The following is a 22,491-nucleotide window of genomic DNA, read 5'->3' on the forward strand; positions in this document are numbered from 1 at the left end:
AAACGGCGTATGCTGACTAGACGTGTGCACCGCATTGTTGTAAGCAAACTCCGCCACCGGTAGCCACTTCACCCAAGCCGTGGGTTGATCTAAACAAAAACAACGCAGATACTGCTCTAAGAGCCCATTAACCCGTTCCGACTGTCCATCCGTTTGCGGATGAAAGGCTGAAGAAACGTTTAACTTAGTCCCCAAGCACTCATGGAAGTGTTTCCAAAAGCGTGACACAAATTGCGGAGCCCTATCTGAAATAATCACCTCGGGTGCTCCGTGCAAACGATAGATGTGCTTAGTAAATAGTAAGGCCAACGTAGGGGCCGCCGGAATGGTTGAACAAGGAATAAAATGAGCCAGTTTACTAAATAAATCCACCACCACCCAAATACAAGTATAACCCCCAGACTTAGGCAAATCTGAAATAAAATCCATGGAAATGATTTGCCATGGCCTCTCCGGAACAGGTAGAGACGACAACAACCCTCTAGGGCGCCCAACAGGCGTCTTACTCTGCTGGCAAACGGCGCAGCTGTCACAAAAGCGCAGAATGTCTTGCCGCATCTTTGGCCACCAGTAGCTCCTGGTGATAAGCTGTACGGTCTTGAACCTGCCAAAGTGCCCAGCCATGGGTTCGTCATGGTGGGCTCTAATCACCTCCAACCTGAGGGCCCCCACTGGTACGTAAACCTGCCCCCTACGCACCAATACCCCGTCTTGATCTTGGAGATGCGGCAGTATGGTACGGTTACCTGCTGAGAGCAGCATCAGTTGCTCCTGTGTCCACACATCATCTTTCTGAGCCTCAAGGATCTGGTCATGTAACCCGAGCTCATTATCTACAACACACAGCGAGGCAGTAGGCAAGATGGTCTGACATACTACCTGCTCATTGGTCTTAAATTCTGGCTTGCGGGATAAAGCATCGGCTCGCAAGTTTGCCTTCCCCTCCACGAACTGCACCTTGAAGTTAAACCTGGAGAAAAACAAAGCCCAGCGGATTTGACGCTGGTTTAACTTCTTTGCTGTTTGCAAGTGCTCTAAGTTCTTATGATCAGACCTGACCACGATCTGGTGCCGTGCCCCTTCAAGCCAGTGCCGCCACACCTCAAACGCCACCTTAATCGCCAACAACTCCTTCTCCCATATGGTATAGTTCTGCTCGAAGGGTGTTAGTTGCCGCGAGTAAAATCCACAGGGACGCAAGGTCCCTGAGGAATCCTTCTGAGACAATACAGCCCCCAACGCGTAGCTAGAAGCGTCCGCTTCTACCACGAACGGTTTGTCAACATCAGGATGGGTTAGTATGTTGTCCGATTGAAAACTAGACTTAAGTTGTAGAAACGCCTCGTGAGCTTCCCGCCCCCACACAAATGGCTGTTTCTTGCGCAGAAGCTGCGTCAAAGGTACCGTGAGCTTTGCAAAATTCGGAATAAACTCCCGGTAGTAATTAGCGAAACCTAAGAACCTTTGTACATCCTTCTTAGTCTTCAGCTCCTGCCATGAGTTGACGGCGTCAACCTTATGTGGGTCCATTTTAAGTTCCCTACCTGACACTACATGACCTAGGAACTCCACTTCAGGCACATGAAAGACGCACTTGGAAGCCTTGGCGAAAAGCCCATTAGCCCGCAGTCGGTGCAGAACCTGCTTGACATGTTGACGATGTTCTTTCTCGTCCTTAGAAAAAATCAAGATATCATCCAAATAAATCACTAAAAATTGGTCAATTAGGTCCCTGAACACATCGTTCATGAACCTCTGGAAGACCGCAGGAGCATTACAAAGCCCAAAAGGCATGACTCGGAACTCGTGGCATCCGAAACACGTGTTAAATGCCGTCTTCCATTCATCCCCTTCCCGTATACGGATTAAGTTATAGGCCCCCCGCAGGTCAAGCTTGGTAAAGACCTTAGCCCCTTGCACCCTTGATAACAGTTCCGAGATTAAAGGGAGCGGGTACCTATCCCGAATGGTGTATTTGTTTAGGATCCGATAGTCGCAGACCAGCCTAAGTTCCCCAGTCTTTTTGGCTACAAAGAATACTGGTGCCGCAGTTGGAGAACTAGATGGGCGAATAAACCCCTTGGCTAAATTTTCATCTAGAAATTCCCGCAAAGCTTGCCTTTCCGGTACAGTCAAGGCATACAGCCTCCCTGCTGGCAGTTTCGCACCTTCTGCCAACTTGATGGCGCAATCATATGGCCTGTGCGGTGGTAATTTGTCCGCTTCTCTTTTACAAAATACATCAGAGAACTCCCCATACTCAGCAGGCACTCCCTCCATATCAGAATGAGTAACATTTAAAGTGCAACAATCCTGCCTCTTTAAGATCACTTTACGTGTTGCCCAATCTACTTGTGGGTTTACTACAGCTAGCCAATCCATCCCCAGGATCACATCATATCTAGGCAAGCTCGTAATATCCCACACAAACGTTCCCGTTACTCCCTGCACCTCCCACGTTACTGCTGAGGTTTCCTGGTTAACCACCCCAGTCTCCAGCAGTCTCCCATCTGCTCCTTCCACCCACACGTCGCATGCCTTGCGCACTCTAGGAATGCCATGCTTCTTAGCAAACTCAATATCTACATAAGAGACCGTGGCCCCTGAGTCCAGCAGTGCCAAAGTAGAAACAAGTTCCCTTCCCCCAACAGATAATGTAATGGGTACGAAAACATGCTTCCTCCCCTCAGTTGACTGCTTGAGGAGCCCTAGTGCGTTGGACTCACGTCGCACTAGGGCTGGCCTTTTCCCGAAAGCTGGGAAGGTTTCACATTACAATTTTTGGCAAAATGCCCAGCATTCCCACAGTACAAACACAAGCCCAGCTGCCTCCTACGGCTCTTTTCCTCTGTAGACAGCTTTTTAAAGACCCCAAGCTCCATGGGCTCTTCCCCCATCACCACAGGTGCCCTGGTTACATGCATGGGTGGCGCACACATTGCTTTTGAATGTTTACGAGCCTCGAACCTTGCGTCTAAACGCAGCACCTTAGCTACTAAGGCGTCCCAGCTTTCAGCCGGCTCCAAGCGTGCTAATTCATCCTGGAGCATATCACTTAACCCGGCAGTAAATAAAAGCATGAATGCATTTTCCCCCCAATCCAGCTGGTGGCGATACAGGTTAAACTTATTTAAGTAATCCAAAACAGTCCCCTTTCCCTGTTTCAACCGATACAGAGCCCACCCAGCGTTCTCCGTGCGGAGAGGATCCCCAAAAGTATCAGTTAACAACTTTTTGAAATTATTCAAATTGTCCTTGACTGGGTCATTTCCCAAAATTAAATTAGTGGCCCATTGTCCTGCGGGACCGGTCAACAAACTCAAAATAAAGGCCACCTTGCTAGTGTCTGTAGGAAAAGCATGAGCACTGAGCTGAGAAAAATAAAGCTCCACTTGTGCCAAAAAGGTTGGCAACTTGCACCTGGTTCCGTCAAAGCGTTCAGGAGTCAAAACATGTCCTTTCACGGCATGAGCTGTTTGGCTAACGGTAAAAGCCGTTTGCAATTGGTCTAATTTGACCCTTAACTCATCCATCGTCTTCCTGACGGGTTTATTGCTGCAATAAACCTTTTTATGGGCGTCGGGCAATCTGTCAAGGACAGAACGCCACAAGATTCAAAGTAACAGAGTTTATTAGATTACAGAACTCAAAAATGCCCGTAAAACACAAGGGCCAGGCAATTTTTGCCTTTAGGAGCAAAAAGGGGCAAAAGTAAATGTTCAAAAGATAAACCGGATTAAACCGGAGTTTAATCCGGGTAAAAACAAACTGCTTTCTTCAGCCTGGGTATAAACAAAACGAAAGCCAAGGAACAAAAGATACAAAGAATGCAACTAATTGGCAGCAGATTCCTCTCTGCTGCCAACACTGTTTTTAGAGTAACTTGCGTCGCTCCCACACACACAGCAGACAGGATTCCAACACGAACAAATCAGCCAGGGATTTTAGCAGTAGAGTAGACCAGTTCCGTTCCGTAGATCAAAGCCAGAAGCAGACGTTTGTAGTTTTTCCAAGTCCAAGAAGGGGGGGAAGACAAGCCGTGGTCAGTTCAGTCCGAGTTCTCAAAGCAGGAGATGGCGTCCGTCAAGAAGACGACGGAAGGTCAAGCTAATAAGAGTAAGCACAGGTTTGCACAAACAAATGCCCACACAATCCCTCCCGCCGTCTGACCCTGGATTCCAATCAACTTACGTCTCAGCACAGGAAAGCACACAAGTCTTCAGGGAAGCGTCCCACACACACACACGAATCCCAAGCGTTTGCCCAGATTACCTTGCCCGACGCAATTTGCAATTGCTCCCAAGCCCCATTTTATGCCAGTTACAAATCCTCATCACTGTCAGCTGTCCTCCTTAACCCGGGCGTTTCCTCATCACTTTCCTCGTCAGAGCTGGAACACCTCTGACTACGCCCAACAGCATCTCCAGCTGTGGATCCCGTCCCATCCCTCCAGCTAAGCCATGGGTCTAATCCTGAAGGTCCCCATTCATCTTCTGTCCCATCATGGCCAGTGGCACCCAATTCCTCCCTTACCCGAGTCCAATCCATCTCGTCCTCCTCTGAGCTAACCAGCCCTTCCTCCATTCTCTCCGTAAACCCTTCGAAAGACTCTTCGTCAGATGGTGCTGCAAATATGTCTCGCAGTCTTTTTCTCTCTCGCTCCTCGAGAGTATCTGACTCTCGAGGAGTCTTACGCCCACGTCTGTCAGTAACAGAGCCATGAGGCTCAATCATAACACTTAAACTGGAGAAAGGATAAGAATGAATATAATAATAAGGGCCAATTGTTACCATTTCCCCAGGGTTTGTAGTTAGTGGTAAACAAAGGGACTCTAGTTTCTGCACTTTAGATTGTTTGGGGCATTTCCTTGCTAAAATTTAACTAACACAATTAAATAGAAGACCTAGTGCCTCCAGAGGGTTGGGGAGACAGCAAAATGAGGACCTGCATGCACTTTGTCCATATCTGAGCCTGATGGTTTTGTCCTACCACTTTGTTACTTCAAGTGATAGTCTTCTATGAAGGCATTTCTGTGCTTGTGAATGGAAGGGCAGAAGCAGTCCATGCTGCTGTTTTCCTCTTCCTCCTTTGACAATAGAAGTTTATTTGGGGCTGAAGTGCTATATATTTATGATATGTGGTTAATATCTATTTCATAGAATCCTAGAGTTGGAAGAGACAAGAAGGGCCATCCAGTTCAGCCCCATTCTGCCATGTAGGAAAACAGCATCACAGCAGTCCCAACACATGGTTGTCTAGCCTATTCAGTTATAGGAAGTTGCCATTCTTTGTTTCAGATGTTTTGACCACCCAACCCTAGTTTTTGCCCCTTTTGACAGCCAATGCCTCAGACGGAAGTCCATCCCTACCAGGTGATTCCCTAAAAAGATGGCAAGCATTGACTCTTGGACCTTAATTGTGTGAATCATACATTCTAATAGCCCTTCCCTAGGATGATGTTGTCTTATATGAGTCAGTCAAGTGCCAGATAAAATAATAACAATAATAATAATAAATTATTTATTTATTACCTGCCTCTCCTTGCGGCTCGAGGTGGGGCACAACGTAGTTAAAATACATCATAATACTAAAATACATTCCATAAAAATCACATATTAAAATATAATTCTATTAAATTAACATCTAAAATATGTAGAACAAACATTAAATCACATTAAAAGTAGAATGTGAATTTAAAATGATTGGATAGGCATACATCTTAAATTATGACAGCTGATTTAGTAGTTGAATCTCTTCTGGCCAGTCATTCCACAGTCATGGAGTGACCAATGAAAAGGTCCTCTGGGTGATGGTCGTCAGTTGGATTCTGGCTTTTTGGACTCAGTGTTCCCCAGAGGACCCAAGTGGATCATACGGGAGATGAGCATCCTGTAGCTGAGTATTCTTTGCATTGAGTGGTAATATTTTAGATGGGAGATGGCAAAAACTGTACCTGGGAACTTTTGCTCTATTTCTCAGTGACAGCTGCTCTTGGGTATACAGGGAGCCAGCAAACACCCAATCAGTCAGTGGTAGCTTTCAGAGCAGCATGTCATTCCCTATCATGCCTTTTCCCATTGCGCGGATGTATTATACCCTTGGAACCAGCCATGTTCGATTTTGCCAGTGATATGCAGAATCCAGGCCACCGTCTCCTTCACTGATTGCAACGCCATATGGTTTTGATCAAACTTTCTACATGCAGGTGGACTGTGTCTCTTTGTCTGACAGGCGTAACGGTGTTTACTGATGTAAGTATTAATGAGGCAGAAAAATGCTGCTAAGACAGTCTCTCACATTGACATTTTCTTTCAAGGTGAGAACGGAGCTGATTCTGACAGTGATGAAGAGGCTGATGGTCATGAAGAGAAGACAGCAATTGAATCCACTAGTCAGTAAGTAATTGTAATGAGCAAATCAAATTTAATATGATGCAGAGATTGTGTTTTAACTTGGCCTTTCGCTGAGCATTCCATCTGAATAAAATCCCAGCACAGATTTTAGTTAAAACCTGGAAAAACACTTGGTTGAAACAATGCAAAGTCTGGGTGGAAAGGTATGAAAATTTCCTGACATATTTCCTAAATTTTAACCTGCTTCTGGAAAACAAAACATTTGGGAAATGAAACTCTGCAAAATTGTGGGTGAAACTTTCAAGAGTATTGGGCCCCATCTACACTGCCATATAAAATACAGATTATCACCTTTGAATTGCATTTAATGGCAATGTAGACTCATAATCCAGTTCAAAGCAGATTAATGTGGACTATCTGCTTTGATAATCCAGATTATATGGCAGTGTAGAAGGGGCCTTGGTGGATGTTTTTGAGAATCATGTGAGTCATGGTGAAACTCTATTCAAATTCTAGTTAAACCTTTGTAAACAGTGAAATTCCGAATCAGTTTCTCTCCTCAATTTGTTTTTTTCTGTTAGTGACAATGAAAACCCCATTTGTACAAAAGTTACTCCAGAGCCTGAGTATTTTGGGATGTAAGATGAGCCCCTTCCACACTGCCCTATATCCCAGGATTTGATCCTGGAATGTCTGTTTAGCCTAGATAATCTGACAGTAAAGACTCATATAATCCAGTTTAAAACAGATAATCGGGGATCGGATCCTGGGATATAGAGCAGTGTGGAAGGGGCCTGAATGTCTGTGGCCAGAATTGAATGAATCTGGAGAATCTTTTTTCAATTTGACACATAAAGTTGTGGAAAGACCGCTCTTTCCTAGAAGAGGATTAACAGGCTTATTTTGGTGGTTGTGTGAATACCACTGATTCATCAGTATTCTCATAATATACATACATAATAAAGAAGAAAGAGATCTGTGACAGTGATTTACATATATTAGCCAATAAAAATAGCTATGTGGCATGTAAGTAAAAAAAATAGAAATCAGCATTGGATGTTACTTTTATTAGGTCTACTTAAATGTTTCAAAAGTGGAGCATAAGTGGCACTTCCTTCCATCTCGTCTGGTGAAGAATTCTGGAGAATCACCTTTAGTTTACCCATAAAGATCTTCTCTAAAAATCTTTTTTGTATTGACCATTTATTATGATGAAAGCTAGCATTTTGTTGTTGTTGTGTGCCTTCAAGTAGTTTCTGACTTACGTTGACCCTATCATGGGCTTTTCTTGGCAATATTTGTTCAGAAGGGTTTACCGGCCTTTACCCTCCTCTGAGGTTGAGAGATTGGGGCTTGCTCATGGTCAGCTCATCTCCAGAGTAAAACACTCAGGCCGCTGTGGGCCAAGCTAACATTAACTGGGAGAAATCTTAGCTCATCTTTACATGTATTGACCACAAGGTGGCAGAAAAGACATACATATTAAACTGGAATAGCAAATTATACCAAGAAATCTTGATGAGACAGTGCTCAGTGACAAAAGTGTTTTGGACAGCACATCGTCTATATTAGTATGTGTACCTTTCTCCTGAAGTGGCAGATATAAGCCAGGTGCTGCAAAGTTTCTCCAGCTGGTTTTGGAGCAGACTATATGTTTGTTATAAATTTGAGATTCATGTTGAATATTGAATCAGGGCATTTCCATGACCTGTACTTAAAACAGGTAATGCAGTTAGAAATAAAGAAGTGACTGCCAAAAGAGCAATGCTGAGTTATATTTGGCAGGAAGACTCAGAGCAGCAGGAGTGTTATTATCCCAGAACAGATACCATTTTTTGCCTTCTCCACCTGCAAACAATATGATTGTGTCCTGTCATCCACTGTTTTGTTTGCCAATGAGTAGTATTTAATGATACCTATATGAATCAATGGGGGAATTGATGTCCTCATCCTTTGTTTGGTTTGAATGAAAGCTATAAATGGCAGTGGTATGATTGTTAGGTACTTTCATTGCTCAAGCCTATCTGGAACACAAAGAGAAATGTACTCTGAAGATACGTTCCGACACTGTGCATGTCTGTTATGTCTGCCCTTGTACTCTGGATTGTATATACTCTGCACTAAATAATTTCAGAATTATGTGCTAGAACAAGGCAATTTTTGTAGCTGAATCCCATAATCAAACACGTGTGCCCATATTTATTAGTTTATCATCACTCAGCATTTGCAAGGCAATTTAAGCATCATTTTCACAGTATTGGAGAACAAAAGTGCTATTGTTGTCTGGTTTGCAAGCAGCAGTTCATAGGATGCAGCTTTCCATAGTGCTAAAATTATGTCTGCGTGGCATGTTTTACTTAAAAATTGCAGATATACATGTGCCACTGATGTATCTGCTTAAGCTTTTAAAAATGTGTAATTTCAAATGTATTTGATTATAGCATGAATGTTTGGGCTAGCAGGCCGAATCAATGACAGTTGTTCATCCTGAATGGGGAAGTTTTTTATAATATTATGTTGAATTTCCACCAATATAGCCAGAGAAGCATATGAAAGAAATATTGGTTCAATGGAAACGAGCTTTCTTCATTGAGAGCTAAATTAGTCAGGGGGTTGCTTTAAATCAACATAAAAGTCCTTACTAAGGAAAGAGATCACTAGTTATAATTTTGAGCCCCTTCCACACTGTCCCTATGTTGCAACACAGACTCCTTAAAGCGCCAGACCAGTTAGTAAAAATACAGTTTATTAATTCACAACAAAAAGGAGCCCAAAAACAAACTCAAAAGGCTCAGAACACTTAATCTTCAGTGTGAAACACAGAATTCCCAGCAAACAACACAAAACCCCAATCAGTCAGTATAATCCGGTTTAAAAACAAACTTTGTAAAACTACAGAGAAGGCACTCCAATTCCCAGCAGGACGTCAGCAGGCAGGAATTGACGACCAACAGGGGCCTGAAGATGTCTGTCGAAGTCACCCAAACACAATGTTGACGTCGTTGAGTCCAATCCGGGTCAAAGAAGGAGAAGTCAGCAGTATGAAATCCAGTCCAGGTCAGAGAAGGAGAAGTCAGCAATATGAAATCTGGTCCGGGTCAGAGAAGTAGAAGTCAGCAATATGAAATCCAGTCCAGGTCATACACAGAGCCAAAGCGTAGAATGCAGCATGGCAAGATCACAGAAGTCTTCCCAAAGTACGTCTTCCCAAACAGCTCACACGGACACACGAACGGCCAACAACACTTTGCCGACTGCAAAGGTGATCCATTTCCCATACCCACTTTTATTCACAAATCATCCTCAGAACTAGAATCAGCCAACACTGCTAGCAGCTGCAGCCTGTTGCCTCAATTCCTCCTCAGAGCTAGAATCAGACAACGCCCCACCAGACCTCCTTTCAGCCGAAGCCCCTTGCCAATCCCTCCACCCAGTCCATCTTTTATCCAAACCCATAATTCCCCAAGACCCAGCTGGATCCCCACTGTGCCAACCCTTAAACATGTCGCTACTTGTGGGTTCTCTAAAGATGTCCTGGATCTCTCGCACCTTAGTCCAGTCCATTACTTCATCCTCTGAACTTGTCATCCCATCCTCCTGATTCTCAACCCCATCATCCCCCTCAAAGCCCTCAAATGAGTCACCATCAGTAGGCTCCATAAGTATTTCCCGGATCCGCTTCCTTTGTTGCTCTTCATCGGAGTCTTGCTCACGAGTAGTCTTTCTTCCTCTTCTAGTGCACCTAGTAGTATCATTACTCAAAGACTCCATCACAACACCCTATATACTGGGATCTGATCCCAGATTATCTGTTTATCCCAGGTGAGAACTCATATAATCTGGTTTAAATCAGATATTCTGGGATCAGATCCTGGGATAATGGGCAGCGTGGAAGGGACCTTAGAGTAACTGGATGTAAGGTATAAGTGAACCTGTGAAGGGTAAACATCTAATGACACTAATCTTAAAAAAGTTAAAATTTTAAGTCAGACCTGCTATCTGGGTGCTATGATTGTGAGTATATTAACATAATACAGACTTGACAAATTTTAGACAAGGTAGTTGAGGTATGAAATTGGTTAGATGAATATAAAATAATTTTATGGCCAAAATGCTCATTAAACGCAACAATCGGACTCGCCTTCAATGGTTTCAAAATCCAGCAGAGAGCTATATCCTGTTTCCTCAAGTGTGTCTTATAATCTTTCATTTGCTTTCCTGTTTTCTATAAAGACATTTGAATATCATGGTGAGGAAATGGATAAAAGGCCAACCTTTTGAGCTATAGATTCCACCGCTCTGTACAGAGTGAAAATATGTAGAAATGGCAAAACCAGAATCTGACTTCCCCATCTCTATATGCGACTCAATTAATATTTCTTTTTTTGGGGGGCAAATTATGAATTGTGTAAGACTTTTAAAAAGTTTCAAAAGTTTACTAGCAACAGCTCTGAGTTAAGTGGCTCTTTGCAATTTAATAGAATTGACCTGCCCTTGGTGACCCAATGGATTTATAACTAAAGAAAATTCAATTTTGCAGATATAAAGAGGATTGCTGTTAAAAATGGTTTTTTTAATAGTGTAGAAAGAATGTGGAGTATGTAGTGAAAATTGTCATAGTGATTAGTTGTTTGAAGTCAAATGAGTAAATCTGTCCTCTCTTTTGCTTCTCAAAATTTGCTAATTCTAGCTGCAGACTATGTTTCTAATGACATAGGACTGAAGGTATCAAAGGCAACTATGAGGAAGGGACAATATCATATTAGCCCTGAAGTCAGATGTAGGCTGTGTCTAAAGTCACTATCCACTCAAAGAATACAGCTATGTGTGCAGGGTATCTCTTTGAGGAAGGACAATAGCACATGATGAACATGCAGAAGAGTTAAGGTTTCACTTATCACATGGGTTTGAACCTTTCTCAGTTTGATTATACTCAGTCGGATAAACCAAAGGTTTTCAGTATGCTCATGATATTCAGCTGTATTCTCTTTCTCATTAAAATCAGATGAAGTTGGTGAATCAGTGCCTGAAATCAGTAATGGGTTGGGACAGCAATCTGAAGCTATATTCTGTCAAAATGGTGAATTAGTCACTCCCCGGATGGGAATTAGATAAGCAACCTGTCATAGAATCATAGAATTATAGAATTGGAAGAGACCTCGTGGGCCATCCAGTCCAACCCCCTGCCAAGAAACAGGAAAATTGCATTCAAAACACCCTCGAAAGATGGCCATTCAGTCTCTGTTTAAAAGTCTCCAAAGAAGGCTTTTGATGCAGTGTCCTGTTAAAGTTTATGGATTCAAATTGTTGTAAATAGTTTAAATTGGATTATATTGCTTTCTAGTCCATACCTCCCTCACCACCACCACCTCCATTTTGATCTTTTATGAAATATAATATTTTAATTAGATCAGTACCCAGATTTTGTTGATATATGGTGGCCTCCTTTTGCAGTGAGGGTAGTCCCATACAAAAGGGAATAGGAATTTCAGTAGTTACATAGAAGAGGAAATGTTCATGGTAAGCTACCTGATTTCATTTTCTCTTCAATACAACTATTAAAAAGGCAGCAACCTTACTCTATTTTATAGTTGAGTACATTCAAATATAAACATATGTGATATATAGTCAAAAGCCAATGTTGGACTACACCTCTGGAGACCAGCCTCTAAAGCCCTGTTTGGTCATGGGAACTCACTGGGGGACCTTGTACATGTCACACTCCCTCAGCCTCATAGGGGAGAACAACCCTTGCCAATAAAAAATCATTGTAGGTTCACCTTAGGGTTGTCATAAGTTGGAAATTACTTAAAGGCACATAACAATATATAGGAATACAATGACATTATAAACATTATAGCCATATAACATATTTTATCTCAGTACACCTTACAACAGTGTTACAACAGTGGAGTAGATCTGATCTTCTATGTTGGGAGATCAGACTGCAATATATTGGCTTCATAAAATTCTCTTGTTGCTGAGATTTGATCCAGACTTCCTTGTTATTGCTTCTGTTTTTGCTTTCACAGTTCATCATATTTTTGTAGGTTGGCTAAATGATGAGATGCAATTGTATAAACACTTAAGGCAGCAGTGAATTCCCATCAGCCTTAGCCAACATCATTGAATTTGAGGATCATGGGCTTTGCAATCCACCAACATTAAGAGAACCACATGTCTCATAATTCTCACCTAAAGCCTAGGGGAGAGAGTTCTTTGGACATCAGGTTTCATGTATTTAACCACAAAGAGATATCCTACTATAGTCCTATAATATTCTTGCTACTTTTCTGGAGTTCTATCAAGATTGAATGAAAAACCCAACATATCTAACTCCTCAGAAAGTGATATAAATATGTTAATTTGACTAGCTCAAATCCTATGGCAGAAGTACCTTTTAAGCTACAATACTTAAACCTTACAAGATATAAAATGAATGCTGTCAATATCTTTGCCTGAATAATTGAGATTTTAATTCAGTAACTGTTGATTCTTAGTCTCTAACAACAATTTATTTTGTTTTTGTTTTTTGGCAGAAGAACTCCTGTCTGTTAGAGATGATATCTCTATTAGTATTAGTGTACAAAGTAGGGAGAGAACCATCACATACAATTTCCCATCTCATATTTGGAATGCAGAAATGCACTGGCTGGGTCCAATTTATTGTTTGGCATAAAACTCTGCGCATAGACAAATAAAATAGTTGTCTTCCAAAATAATTAGAATAGATAATCTTCAACCATCCTCTAGGTTTTTGTTTTTCTGAAATTGGTCAATAACTATGTTTAACTGTATTGTGTAATAAAGCCAACATTAACATGGTGGTGGTGAGAAATATCTTATAGTACAAAGTGTTCAATTTTAGCACTGTGAAAACACACACTAATTCAAATGTGTTATTGTTTGTTCTCAGGCAAGACAATAGCATAGATTCTACTTCTTCACTGAAAGAAGACAACAAATTGGAAGGGCTGGATTTAAAGCAAGGTAAGGACTGCGGAAGGTCATAATTTTTGTTGCCTTTGCACTAAGCATCCTGAATAAAACACTAATAGTAATGTGATTTTTCCATAACCAGGTTTTACCAGCAGATCGAGTATTCTAAGACATCTGGTTTCATAGACTTTAAATATTCCAAGCCAGAGTGATGCATTTGTGTGAGAGAAAAAATGAATTACACATAGTGCAGGTGTTGACCTACCCAAAGAGGCTTTGCCACCCAGATCATATAATATTAATCCCAATCTCTTTTTATAGCTTACCCAAGTCGAATTGATATGTTGGCATTGTGCAGAAAAGATGTCTTCTTGTTTCTCGAAAAGAGAGAGAGAGAGAGAGAGAGAGAGAGAGAGAGAGAAAAATAAATAAATGCAGTATCCTATAACTTGTCAAATGAAACACAGATGTACTTGCTTGGGGTGGCAGGGGATAAGCTGATGGTTGTCTGACTGCAAATGGGTTGCACCTGCATGTTAAAAGTTTTCATTCAACGTTATTTGGTAGTGCCTGTTCTTCCTCTATGTCCTTAGTTGTGGATTCTCTTTGTTGCTTACTCTGGAGTCATCTTTTCCAACACAGTTCTCTACAAATACAGTGGGCCCTCACTTTTCACGGGGGTTAGGTTCCAGGCTTGCCCACAAAAAGTGAAAAACCATGAAGTAGCGGCACTCTATTTATTTTAATATATAAACATTATTTTAATAGTTAAGTGGCCGTTCTTCCCTTGCAAACCCTGGAGGGAGTGAAGCCTTTCTTACCAGTGCCGGTGGGCCCCTTGCTTTGTGGCTGCCATGTTGCCCTGGCTGCCTCTGCTCCTGAAGCCAGGGAAGAAGGAAGGCCACTCTGCCCAGTAAGCGAGTAAGCGAGCAAAGAAGGGAGGGTGTGTGAGAGAGGGGGGGTTGGCGGCAGCAGAGGAGCTACACTCCCAGGTTCGCCGCGCCTGTTTCCGGCTCCTGCGTGTGAGAAACGACTCGTCTGAGTGCTCGCGCTCGCTCTACCTTTTTGTGCCACCCCCAGCACCACCTCAGACGAGCACTTTGTGACGCGCAAGAGGCTCCTACCCTCACTTCCGGATTTGCCCTGGCAGTGGCCATTTTTGGGTGCACAATTTCAGAGTCTTGCGAGAGTGCCCCGTGCGCACAGGGTGCTCTCAGGAGACTCTGAAATCTCGTGCCCAAAAATGGCTGATGCTGGAGCAAACCCGGAAGTGAGGGTTGGAGCTTCCTCCACCACTTAACTATTAAAAGCAGCAATGGGGTGGGTAAACAAATAAATTAATACATTTCTGCAAAAGAGCGAATCTGCTGAACCCAAACCGCGAATTAGCGAGGGAGCACTATATATTGGAATGCAGTGATCATGGAAGCTTGGGGTGATGGGGTTGTTGTTTGGCAGGTAGTGAGCAGGTTGAGGTGGCCACCTTTTCATAATAGAACAATAGGGAGCCAAGAACTCAGTGAGAGAAGTTGGGGCTTTCATGGGTGACTTACTAAAGAGACCTCTTCAATTCAAATGGATTTACTATTCATTGAAGAGGATCAGTTTTTCTCCAAACCTTTTGCTGTACTTCTCCATATCTCCTCCCTCTCATTCCTTATTGAATTCATTTACATTGTGAGATGAAGAGTGGGAAAGAATGGTGTGCTGGTTGGATCCTGATGGCAAGTTTGAAAAACTTGTCATTCAGAATCCAACCTGTATACCTGTTTCCTTGTCTTGTCAGTGATGATGAGTCTGTCACTGGTTTCTTCCCCACATTGAAAAAGCAATAATGCTAGCAACTTTCTCCTTACCACATGGGAATAAGATTACTTTGCAAAACTCAGTTACTATTTGCGGTTCAGGATTTCTTTGGGGAAGCTGCATTCATGCAAAAATACATGGTTTTTTTCTGTGCAGAAAAATGTGAGTTTTGTACAGAAAACTAAGCAAGGCTACAACAGTAACTAATTTTGTTTGTTGCCCACCTTTTCTCACAGCTCAAGGTGGGACACAACACGGATTAAAACACATCACCATAAAATACATACAATAAAATGCATGTATTAAAAATACATATACGTATTAAAATACATGGTGTAAAGATTAGAAAATAATAGAATTGAATATACATTTTAAATTTGTGGTTTATTTAAAAATACAATACAATATGGTATTTTTTGTGAAAAAATGCTGCTTCTTTTTTGTGCAGAATATTTTTTTTCTGCACAAATATCTGAAAAAAATCCCAAAGTACACAGTTTTCCTTCTTTGGTATCTTGAACGTCAAAATATGCTGTATTTGGTTGAGGATGACAAAATTAACAGACATTCCTCAAATAATTCTCATTCATTTATGGTGAACAAACTAAATGACTTGAAGCCAGGAAGAGAATTTCTTGTTCTTTCTTTAAAAATCCCAAAGTTACTAATGGAGGAATTGGACTTGATGAACCTGGTCCCGAGAGGCTAGTACGGTACTGTGATTTTGTGAAGAATGTTTTAAATATTGCTCATTGCGCTCTCTGGAATGACCTCCGAATTGACGTGTTTTCTGTAGACGTATTCTCTTCCTTCTCTGCTATCAGAGGGAATTGATGACTTGTTGCAGGTGATTGCCTCTTTGTCCTTTTTATGACTTTATTAGCCACCGTTTCATGATGGCTTTGGGCAATGACAACACTGCTAGCCAAGATGCTCGCTTTTAAAGAGCTTTCGAGGATAGGCCAACATAAATTGTCAAACTTAGCAGCAACTCTCCTTCCACGCTGGAGCCTGTGATGCCGAAGATGAAAAGTAGGAGAGCCAAGGGGTAAAGCAGGCATGAGGAGAAGTGGTTAGGAAAAGGAAATTAAGTGCCTGGAAATGAATTTCGCAATCCAAGTTGAAGGAATAAATACAAGTTATCAAAATGAAAAAGATAATGAGAAAAATACCATCAGAGACTTTTATTACTATGTAAAATTACAGCTGCGGAAAAAAAACGAAAGGAAAGGAAACAAAGCAGTTCAGCTAATTAAACATTTGTTAGGCCAGTAGGGCTGTGTGATTATTGTGCATCGTGCGTCTGTGGAGATTTCCAGCGCTGGAGAGCAAACCCGTGCTGATTTTACCTTTAAGGTTTAGGGAGCTTCTCATTCTCAAGGAGAAGGATAAACGATTTCTCTAAAAAAAAAAATAGTTTTGTCTCATTCCCCAAGGTCAGTGCCCCTTTCACTTGGATCATTTGGCCTTTGGCAAAAAAGAAATGAGTGCTCCGGAATGTAACTTCTGAACTTTGAACCAGGCTTATTTAGTAGACAATGTTTTCTCTCTTTGGAGAGCTTCTGCTCAGGTGAACAATGTATTAAGTAAATATGGACTGCTGCCCTATAGCAAGGCAAAAGCATTTCCATTCCTTAATCCTATCGATTCCCATTTCTTTTGATCTTTCGCTCACTTTGTTTCTTGCAAGCTAAAAGCATTCAGGTGATGTTTGGAGTTCAGGGCTGCCTTTCTGGAGGCAATGTGTGGAAAAGATTAAAAACTACACCTCGCAGATTAAAGTTGGGCATTTGATCTTGTTTTTAACAGCTTCTCCTCAGAAAACTATTGTGAAGAAGCTACACTTTTGAAGCCTCTGTTTTGTTATAACTATGGTAGAGCTCCCTAAGGAATGGGAGACTATCAATGGCTGTGCGGCATAGATTTGTCTGACTTTGATCTTGGTGCACCTACACCAGAGGTACCCAGACCCACCCATAGGGTCTCCCTAAGTCTGAAATGACTTGAAGGCACACAACAACAACAATCCTAATTAACTTGACTATCTCATTAGTCAATAGCATAAACTTACCATTGAAATACTGGCAAGTTTATGTTTGTTAAAATTGTTCTTAATTTTAAATATTGTATTGTTCTTTTATGTTTTTTTTCACACTCCAAATAAGATATATGCAGTGTGCACAGGAATTCGTTCATGTCACTTTTTCAAACTATAGTCTGATCCCCCAACAATCTGAGGGACCGTGAATTGTTACTGAGTTTAACATGAGAGTAAGCAATTGTCAATTTACATATATTTCTAGAAAGTGTGAGCTTGTTACTTGTATTATGGTTTCCTTCCCAGCCGTTTTTAAAAAAGCTGCCTCCTCCTTTACAAGGGAAGCACATTTATTATACATTTCTCTTAGTGTTCAGTATTGATTTTTCTTCCCCTCCAGATAGCAGTTATATCATAAAAAGACAAAGAAAATATGTTTTTCTAAAGATTTTCTTCCTGGCTCATAACCAGAAACTGAGACACATACACATGCACACACACACACAGAGAAGTTAAATTAAAAAAAGAAAAAGGATTGAATTTCTAAAGCCACCCATGCCCCACTTTGACTTCAGAGGAAAAGTAGTCCTACTTGAATTCATTTTTAGATGGGTACACATTAGACGCTGTAGTGTATAGTTTTCTGTTTTTGTTACCACTGAACATGCTGCGAATGGAAAGCATCCCAGTGATTTTTAACTGAATTTTTAAAATACCAATGATATTTAATCCAGTTTTAATGTTTGTATATTTGTATATTTTTAATTGTATTGAAATGCGTTAATGAGTCTACTTGTGGAGAGAAAAAGCAGGGTATAAATAAATATAATAATAATCCCGTATAAAGATCAAGTGAGAAATATTCTCTTTTATGTGTGGGAAGAAGTTTTCACTTCTCCTTCCTGTTTTTCCAAAAGCAAGGTTCTTGCATACATGGAACAGGCCTTGTGATACAGCATACTCTTTCTGCCAAAGGAACTGAAATATTTATCAGGAAAGCAATAGACATCTAGAATCTTTGCTCTTTTATTTTTTAGATACTTGCATGATGAACAAGTACCAGTACATGTTTGGGGAGAGAGAATAAATTCTGGTTCTCCATAGATGTTCTTGTTATGAAGTGAAAAAACAATGAATAATCCCCTTGGAACTTTTGTATAAAACTGTGTATAGGCAGTCGCCGAGTTGCAAACATCTAACTTACAAATGACTCATAGTGACAAAAGGGGGTGAGACAACAAGAAGTGAGAGAAATCTACCCCTAGGAAGGGAAATCCACTACTGAAAGAGTTATCATGGGGAAAAGGTGTCTCAACTGAAGCTTTATCACCAATTCTTGTTTCCACAATAAGCCAAATTTTTCAAAATCAATTATCACAGGGACAGAAAGCGAGGTAAAGTCTTCTGAACAGGAGAACAGGTGTAAACCCTTCCTTATGCTATCCAAAGCTAAGATAGATAGATAGATAGATAGATAGATAGATAGATAGAGAGATAGATAGAGATAGATAGATAGATAGATAGATAGATAGATAGATAGATCTGGCTGGAGTTACACTTAAAGAATGTACCTGTTCCGATTTACAAACAAATTCAACTTAAGAACAAACCTAAAGACCAATTTGAAAAAAATACATCCAAATGATTCCAAGAGTCTACTATAACCCTTCACAGAATGGCACACCACAGATCTATATAATTTCCATGTTAAAACCGGAATGTAGTTAGATAAATGGATTTAGATCCACGATATCCTTCTGGGTCAGCTTTCCGGGATGGGACTTGGGGGCATTATTCTTGAAGAGCCAGACCCAGATGTGACACTGGGGGATGCCTGCTTGGACCCCTGGACACTAGCCTTTGAAGTCCTGCAAGGCTCTATTTTATTCCCCATGCTATTTAACATCTACATGAAACGGTTGGGGGAGGTCATCCAGAGTTTTGGAGTTCGGTGTTGTCTGTATGCAGATGACACACAACTCTTACTCATTTCCACCTAAAGCCAAGGAAGCTGCCCGGGTCCTGAACCAGTGCCTGGCTGCTGTGATGAGCTGGATGAGGGCTAACAAACTGAAGCTTAATCCAGACAAGGCAGAGGTCCTCCTGGTCAGTTGGGAAGCCGATCGGTGTGTAGGGTGGCAACCTGTGCTGGAATGGGTAACACTCCTAAGAACACAGGTCAGCAGTTTGGGGATCCTCCTGCACTCAGCGCTGATCCTGGAGGTCCAGGTTTCGGCGGTGACTGGGAGAGCCTTTGCACAATTAAAGCTTGTGTGCCAACTGCAACCTTACCTCGAAAAGCTAGATCTGGCCACGATGGTTCAAGCCTTAGTTACATCTTGCCTTAGTACCCTATGTCAGCTCGGAAACTACACTAGTGCAAAGATCAGTGGCCAGGTTATTAACCAGAGCCAATTACAGGGAGCTTACCATCCCCTGTTAAAACAACTGCATTAGCTGCCTATGTGTTTCCAGGCCCAATTCAAATAGTAGGTCATTACCCACAAAGCCCTACATGGTTCGAGTCTAGCCTATTTGCGTGATCATGTCTCCCCCTATGAACTTGTTCAGACCTTGAGATCTGCCAAGAAGGTCCTTCTCATGGTCCCACCCCTGTCAAAAGCACAGCTGGTGGGAATGAGGGAAGGGCTTCTTGGTGGTGGCTCCCCGGCTCTGGAACGCCTTCCCCAGGGAGATTAGATTGGCTCCCACGCGATTTTCAAAAAGTGTCAGAACCCTGGCAGCAGAGCACCAATAACCTTACACAGAGGCCAGTCTCTATCTAATATCTTTATTAAAGAAATATATAAAATCAATAAAAACAAGTGAAGAATATAGTTCAGAAGCAGACCTTTCAAATGAGGTCAAATATAGTCCAAAAATGTATAGTCCAATAAATGATATTAGAGTTCAAAGTTTTAATCCACTTGACCGAAACACACACTTTGCCAAGCAATAGTGTGGGGAAATAACAGAGTCTTAGAGTCCAATGAAGCTTGACAACAAGGCTGGAAATAAACTTGATTCTTGGCTAGATCCGTGACTGGAGACAAGGCAAACATGAAGCATGAAACAGAGTCCGTGGTAAAACCGTGAGACAGGGCAAGGCTTGAAGCTTGATCCGGGAAGCAAGGAACTGGGATTACGAAGTCCACACACGATCTCTCTCCTCAAGCTGATCAATTGACTCCGCAAAGAATCCCTCGCGCCAAACACCTATATTGGGTCTCGTTTTCCCGCCAACAGAACTCTTTCCCTAGAGAACGAGAAGCGAAACCCAACTCTGTCCAGATGCATGACTCCTTAGAATTTCCCAAGGGAAGCAGACCTAATCAGCCATTTGTTTGGCAGCGATTCTTAGACTTCTCCAATTAGCTTCCCTGACTCCCCTTTTTCTAGAATAAATTTCCTTCCTGGGAAACGGAGGGGAGTTCTGCCCAAGGCCTGTTTGGCTGAATTCTTGTGGGCAAACATCAACATCCTGCAGGTGAAGAGACTCCAGTTCTTGTTGAACCGGCGAAAACCCCATGTTTTCATCTTCATCTGCCACAATAGTACTAGGAACAGGACTACAAGGCCCATGAGTCATCACAAAAAGGAACTGAAAACATGGGTCTGGAAGCAGGCTTTTGACAATGTCTAATTGTAATTTAACCGATGGAGAACTTAAATGGAGCAAACTTCAACAGGATCTTATTGTTTCGCTAACTAAAGCAGGTCCTGGGATGTTTTAATTGTGTTATTTGATATGATATAACATAATTATCACCCATTTTATTTATGGATGATGTTTTTGAGTTATATATATCATGTTTTGTGATTTCTTCTCTTTCATATATGTTTTATTTGTTACTTGAGATAATTTCTAAATTGTTAGGTGTCTATTATCATTATTTTACATTGTTTTTCCCTGTTTTAAACCGCTTTGTATCCCCTTGGGAAGAGGGGATGGGATATAAATAAACATGATGATGATGATGATGATTCAATAGTATTAAATTGTTTTAAATTGATTGTTTTATATTGCTATGTTTTATTTTTCTACTGTATTGTGAGCCGCCCTGAGTCCCTTCGGGTGAGAAGGGCGGCATATAAATGATGGAAATAAATAAATAAATAAATAAATAGTAGTACCAACTTTGAGAAACTCTTACTTCTGCTTATAGCTAGTTTCAATAACAGACTCAATGCAGTGGGACTCTTCATGGATACCAAAATCTGTGTAAGCTCAATTCCCATTATATACAACAACAAAATAAAATAGTGTCTTACAGAAAATAGCAACATCAAATCTTATTTTTAAGATTAAAAAAAATATTTTCAAGATTATTGAATCTGTGGGTACAGAATGCATGGATATGGGGGACTTACTGCATCACTTGTATGCATCTAAAATCTAAACTGTTTTCTAGTATTCTGTTGTCTTTAACCTGACCTTTACAGTGCAATTTTATTTATTTTAACTACAATTAGAAGAACATTAAAACTTAAACCAAAACATAATAGTTGGCCTCATATAGATTTGACCCTTTGAATAGCTGAAGGGTAAGTCACTGCTTGTATAAACCCCATCAATTCAATAGATCTAAGTGGGGATTAACAATTGAATTTGGGTCCTAATATTTACTGCTACTTGAGCTGGCATTAACCAGTGTCCCCTTTAGAACCAAGTTTCACTAAGACAGAAATTATTTGGTACTCAGAAAGCGCTATTCAGAGGCAGATTTGTATTGGTTTCCAGTATATCAGTGACTGCAGCGCTGATGAGCAATAGGAGGAGATCAATAAGGCTCCCAGCCTTAGAGATTTGGAAGTCGAAGTTAGAGAAAACGAAACTTCTAATTCTGTAAAAGCAGTCCAGTAAAAGAAAATATTTCGCCCCAAATGGGAAAAGGCTAATTAAAAACAAAATCCCTAAGAAAGAAGTATTGATAAAGTATGTAATTATTTCTTGGTCCTCTGATCTAGTTCTGTCCTTTAATGGAACAAAGAAACTTGTAAGCAAACACATTGTAACTTTAGGTTTTTCCTCCAGTGTTAGCCGAACAGTTATCTGTATTATAATCTATACATCAATTTCAGACTGTGGAGGTTTCGGTAATAATCAAATAACTATTTAGTGACATTCTCTTGCCAGAATGGCTAAAATGTCAAATGTAAGCCCTGTTTCCTAACATTTTTTTTGAATCTGCAAATCAAGACCTATGGAACCATGCGTTCCTTACTGTGTTATGTAAACAGATATAATGCTGTGATCTGCAGCAAATGGAGCTGTGAAGCAGTTGCGCATTTTATCTCTTTCCTGTTGCAAAGCTGTGTGTAAATTCTTGGCAAGGTTTTCTCATTGTCTCTTT

At 41.1% G+C, this 22,491-nt stretch overlaps 1 protein-coding gene across 2 annotated transcripts in view; it reads left to right on the forward strand.

The window, feature by feature from the left end:
* The window catches only part of caap1 (caspase activity and apoptosis inhibitor 1), a 42,901-nt gene that overhangs the window by 14,905 nt on the left and 5,505 nt on the right, over positions 1 to 22,491 (forward strand). For both annotated transcript variants that reach the window (XM_003216616.4, XM_008103464.3), the window contains exons 4-5: positions 6,318 to 6,396; positions 13,271 to 13,344. In XM_003216616.4, coding sequence (XP_003216664.1) covers positions 6,318 to 6,396; positions 13,271 to 13,344 — 153 coding nt within the window. The remainder of the gene's footprint in view (positions 1 to 6,317; positions 6,397 to 13,270; positions 13,345 to 22,491) is intronic.

Source organism: Anolis carolinensis, chromosome 2, assembly GCF_035594765.1.
Source record: "Anolis carolinensis isolate JA03-04 chromosome 2, rAnoCar3.1.pri, whole genome shotgun sequence".
Taxonomy (NCBI): Eukaryota; Metazoa; Chordata; class Lepidosauria; order Squamata; family Dactyloidae; genus Anolis; species Anolis carolinensis.